Source organism: Centroberyx affinis, unplaced genomic scaffold, assembly GCF_046629955.1.
Source record: "Centroberyx affinis isolate AG114_WGS23_722 - 3 ecotype Tasmania unplaced genomic scaffold, CSIRO-AGI_Caff_v1 ptg008796l_1, whole genome shotgun sequence".
Classification (NCBI taxonomy): Eukaryota; Metazoa; Chordata; class Actinopteri; order Beryciformes; family Berycidae; genus Centroberyx; species Centroberyx affinis.
In genome coordinates, this window is record NW_027284320.1 from 1 (window position 1) to 5,342 (window position 5,342).

Here is a 5,342-nt window from a genome sequence, read left to right on the forward strand (position 1 = left end):
GAGACAAGGAGAGGAGAGGAGGAGACGAGCAGAGGAGGAGAGGAGAGTAGAAGAGGAGAGAGGAGAAGAGAGGAGACAAGGAGAGGAGAAGAGGAGAGGAGAGGAGGAGGTTATAAATTGTAGTCTAACTGTCTGACTGTAACCGTGTGTGTGTGTTTGTTTGTGTGTGTGTGTGTGTGTGTGTGTGTGTGTGTGTGTTTGTGTTTGTGTTTGTGTGTGTGTGTGTGTGTGTGTGTGTGTGTTCTCCAACAGGCCAGCAGTGAGTGCCACTGTAAGATGGCCTGCATTAACCCCACTGAAGAGAAAAGGTAGTGTGTGTGTGTGTGTGTGTGTGTGTGTGTGTGTGTGTGTGTGTGTGTGTGTGTGTGTGTGTGTGTGTGTGTGTGTGTGTGTGTGTGTGTGTGTGTGTGTGTGTGTGTGTGTGTGTGTGTGTGTGTGTGTGAGCTCCTGCTCTTATCTGTATCTGTAATTCTCATCTGTTATCACTAAAATTTAATTATTTTATTCTAAAATTACTGAATAAAATAATTTTCGATAATTGCATTTATTTCTTTTATAATTAAGAATATTTTTTTTAAATGAATTTCTGAATGGATTTGTCTTCGTCCCGTTTGTCTCTCAGGAGGGGCGGAGTCTGACGGGCCGCCCAAGAAGCTTTTTGTTGCCGGGGTAACAGACCCCGCCCACCGCAGCAGCTACACAGTCAGGTGAGCCTCAGCTTAGAACACACACACACACACACACACTCTCTCACACACACACACACACACACACACACACACACACACACACACACACAGTGGGTGGAATACTCTTGTTACTGTAGTTGTGTACTTTTGTCTGCACAGTAACAGGAGTCACTCCACTCCTGTAAATAATGTCTGTAACCATGGTAACGTTTACTTCAGACCAATATGGCGGCTTCCATCACCTGTGTTTTCAGTTTACTGGACACCAGTAACACCAGTAACCAGAGGCTTCAGTTTATCCATCAGATCTTAATAAACAGCCTGACAGCCTCATGACTCTTTCAGCTTCTCTTTCAGATGAACGATGAGAATGTAAATTATTATTTTCATACAAACTTCTGTCTCAGTCCGTCAGTCTGAAGTCAAACAGGATGTTGAGCCGCTGCTCAGAATCTTCCGGCTGTTCAATATTCTGAACCTGCAGTGAGCGACTTCAGACCTGAAGCTGAAGTCCTGAAGCTGAAGTCCTGAAGCTGAAGTCCTGAAGCTGAAGTCCTGAAGCTAACTTGCTGCGTGGAGATTTCTGTGTGTTTACAAAATGTGTCGCGGTTTCTGTCGCCCCCTAGTGGTCAGAAAAAATCACTTGGTGTGGCTTTAATGATTGATAAGAAAGAGTTATCGTTAGTGCGGTGGGTTATCAATTCCGGTGAATCGGGCACTTTGGAACCGGGACTAGACCGGAACCGGTTCTTGATACTCGAAACAGCGTTTTGAAAGCTTCGACACTTTGCGAAGCTAACCGAGCTTCGTGACATTGAATTGTTTCGATGTAACGTGTGATTGGACGCTAGAGGCTCGAGCCTAAAGTGAACCTGTGTCAAATTTATGACAACTACTGATCTCAAATCAGTTGTCATAACTTAAGGCCTTTACACACCAGACGCGTTTTTTTCGTGCGATTAATTCGCACGTTAATAATATTTTTCGAACCTGTATCATTCAATGCAAGCTTTCACATCAGCGACGTAATTTCGCTGAGCGATATTGCGGCTTTTATTTTTTCGGACCAAGGTCGATTTTTCCGAGGTTTCGCCTCCGACATGTACACATCTGACCAATCAAAATGGGTACGGGGATGGCGGTTAGGCCGTGCGCCTTTACGCACAGGTGAGGCAGAGGCACACTCTGATCCACGTTCACTCATACAGTGGACTAGGAAGGCTAATGTAGATATAATATAGGCACAAATTAAATTATCGCCTGCCAAACTGAGAGTATGGTAGTGCTTCACAGACAACATATGTAAACTATGATCTATTTTCTCCACAGCTGTAGCCAGAACAGCAGCTGGTTTCACCTCAAACACACTGCAAGTCGTTGCTCAGGGTGATTGGCACCGCGTCATGTAAAATCCACTGCATAGGCTTTTTAACCATTGTAATATCAGTATTTTGGTGTATTTTTTTTTCTATTAACTCTGGCGTTGAGATTTTAAATTTCAATTTCTGAAACAGCTTCTCAGAATTCTAAAAAACGAATATTGTACCTAAATCATTTTTTTTCAATTTTCTCCCTGCAACATACCCGCAAATTACACCAGCATGACGGGCTACAGGGCGCTGGTAGACAGATGTGAAGTCTCTCCCTCTCCTTCTCCTCCTTTCTTCCACTGACCAACTCAGCGCCATCAAAACTCCATGTAAAGTAATTTCACACATATGATTGCATAGCATACCTTTAGAACAACAGTGTGACGAGACAGAGCTCCTGGACATGAAACGTGAGATATTCTGTCTGTGGATAAACTGAAAGATTAATTGCGCAATATTGTGCTTCTGTATTTCCATGGGACATCTGTGTGTAAAGCACGTCCCCAAAAGGATTTAATGGGCAGCGCTCATTATATATCTACAAATATTTCACATTTAGCAAATGTTATCCATACTGGTTATTTCCTATGATTTAACACTATATAAGACTGTAAGGTCGGCTGCAGGAAACGTGAGCTGCGTTGCGTAATGGCGCATTCCAAGGATTCCATTCCATGCAGTAAATTCACGATGATCGAAAGAGACTGTCATGTTTTTTTAAATACCTTATAGATCGTTATTGTTTTATCATGTATTTGCTCAGTTCTTTGTGCCGTTTTGTTGCTCGAGCACGTTTGGCAATGTGCCTGTAATATTTAATATAATGAAGTAATGCCTACGCCTCCGTTTCCCCGTATACTGTATATTGTATTTTAGAAATTCATACACAGATGTGTACAGCTGTGGTACAGTTTAAGCTCCTGAACCAAGCAGTGGAACTCACCAAGTTATCCTCTCTTTGTCAGTATTGGGTGTACCCAGGTATTTCGGGTTTTTTTTCTTTTTATTAAGTAAAAGGAGCACCAGGTCATCATCGCTTGATGTTGAGACCATTTTTTTCTCCGTGGCGCGATTTTTTTTAGAACCTTAATAATTCATTCGCAAAATCGCGTCGCGCTTGATGTGAATAGTCAGGCGCGTCAAAATTCACCTCCGAATTATTCGCAATTTCGTGCCGTTTATTCGCGTCGCTGTTGGTGTGTAAAGGCCTTTAGACTCATACTAACTGACTGACTCAAACAGGTTTTGGCTGATCTGCAGTCAGTGATTCCAGGTTTCCTGCAGATCAGCTGATGTGCCTTCCTGCTAATATTTACAATAACAAACACACAATAACATATAAACAAATAAACTTGGCCAAATGTTGTGTGTTTTCATGTAGGAGAGAGACGAGAGTCACTCTGGCTGATAGAGAGATTTAGTTGATTTGGAGAAATGGAGGAAGCAAGAAATATAAACAACTACAAATTGTTTTCTTGAATAAAATAATTCCTGATAACACAGAATTTCCTATTCCATACACTACTTTTATACACAAATGTGTATTTCATACACAAACTAATTTTACAGTATTTCATACACAAATTAAGGTATAAGCATATAAATGCCTTTTTATATATGTCTATAAAGTCTACAAATAGAACATAAATATTGTATGTAAGCTATACTGTCATACATACTTTACACAAATGATTCATGAAAATGATTAAAATACAACCATATGAAGGCCTCCATATTCTACATAACTTCAGGTCTGTTTATTTCAGGATATCTTAGACTACTCTTAAATGAAAATATATGCAAGTAACTTCCAAATGGTTGAATCATTATAGGTGTTGTTGTGGATCTTCCCGTTGCATTTACACTCATTTGACCAGCAGATGTCACCAGTGTGCGGTGTTTCCAGTGTTTCCAAACAGTGAATCATTTCCCAAAGCAATTTATTCAATTTATTCAATTGGTTCAAAGCTTCAGAAAGCCTTGTTTCTCCCATCACTACTCAAACCTACTAGAACCACCTAGGAACCTCCTGGAAACCACCAGGAATTACCTAGCAACTGTAATGAGCCATAAAAGATGTTTACAAAAGTCAGCTTTCATCCCATTTCGTTCAACTGCTGAAACACTCACTGAAACTCTTCCTAATGAATTTAACTGAAGGAAGCACACACATGTTCTCAAGATAATCTCTCTCTCTCTGTCTCTCTCTCCTCTCTCTCTCCCTCTCCTCTCTCTCTCTCCCTCTCTCTCTCCCTCTCCTCTCTCTCTGTCTCTCTCTCCTCTCTCTCGCCCTCTCCTCTCTCTCTCCCTCTCTCTCTCCCTCTCCTCTCTCTCTGTCTCTCTCTCCTCTCTCTCGCCCTCTCCTCTCTCTCTCCCTCTCTCTCTCCCTCTCCTCTCTCTGTCTCTCTCCCTCTCTCTCTCCCTCTCCTCTCTCTCTCTCCTCTTCTTCTATCAGTGTTTCTCAGGCTGTAGCAGATTCTCCTCCAGCAGGAGGCGTCAGTCCACAGAGCAGCCCTCTGTCTCTGTCTCCTCCCCCCTCCTTCACCCCCCACCACCCCGGACACTAAGACCCCGCCCACCCCTCCTCACCCCTCCCCACCCCTCCTCACCCACCGGGCGTCACCACCCTGCCTCTGTGGGTGCAGACCACCAGCAGCTCCAGAAACCAGTCTCCCGAAGTCCGTTCACTTTCACCGAGCGGAGAAACGCAGACCGCCGTCTCCTGGCTTCCTTCCGTCTTGTCGGACAAACCTTCATCAGCAGCCAATCACATCGCCGCGTGTCCCGTCTGTCCCTCCTGAACCACATCGGACGGACAGTAGTGACACGGGGAAACGTTCACAGTCAGGGTTCAGGTCTGTTTCTGGTCCCGCAGACTCCAGGTGGCGCCGCCGAGTCTTGACTTGACTTTAGGTCTCGAGTCGCTCCGCCGTCTGCCTGGAGCAAAACGTGACGAGAAACACGGAAAATGTCTTCGTACAATCAAGCGACTTTTTATTTGGATGTGACGAAACTTTTCAAACTTTTCAAAGCACATCGGAAGCGCGGTAAGGCGGCGAGGGCAGGAGCTTCAGGAGAGTCGCATATCTGGAGCTGACAGACACTTTCAGAGGTTTTATTTTTTGGATATATCATCGTGTTTCGTGTCCACGGACGAAGGCGTCACGTCAGAATTGGATTTTGACCGGCTGCTTTCTGCCGCACAGCGTTTCATCAGGTTTTGCTACCGGGAGAAAACCGCCGTGGAACTCGAGACGTCAAGCGAAGTCAAGACTCACCGGCG

General features: G+C 44.1%; 1 protein-coding gene across 1 annotated transcript; it reads left to right on the forward strand.

Annotated features, from left to right (window-relative positions):
- Positions 1–252: 252 nt before the first annotated feature.
- On the forward strand, positions 253–4,636 carry LOC139640258 (uncharacterized; the record flags this gene model as incomplete). The annotated part of the gene is made up of 3 exons (XM_071514442.1): positions 253–308; positions 623–707; positions 4,515–4,636. Coding segments are annotated over 3 exons (253 nt in total), but the record flags the coding sequence as incomplete, so codon positions are not given.
- Positions 4,637–5,342: the final 706 nt, after the last annotated feature.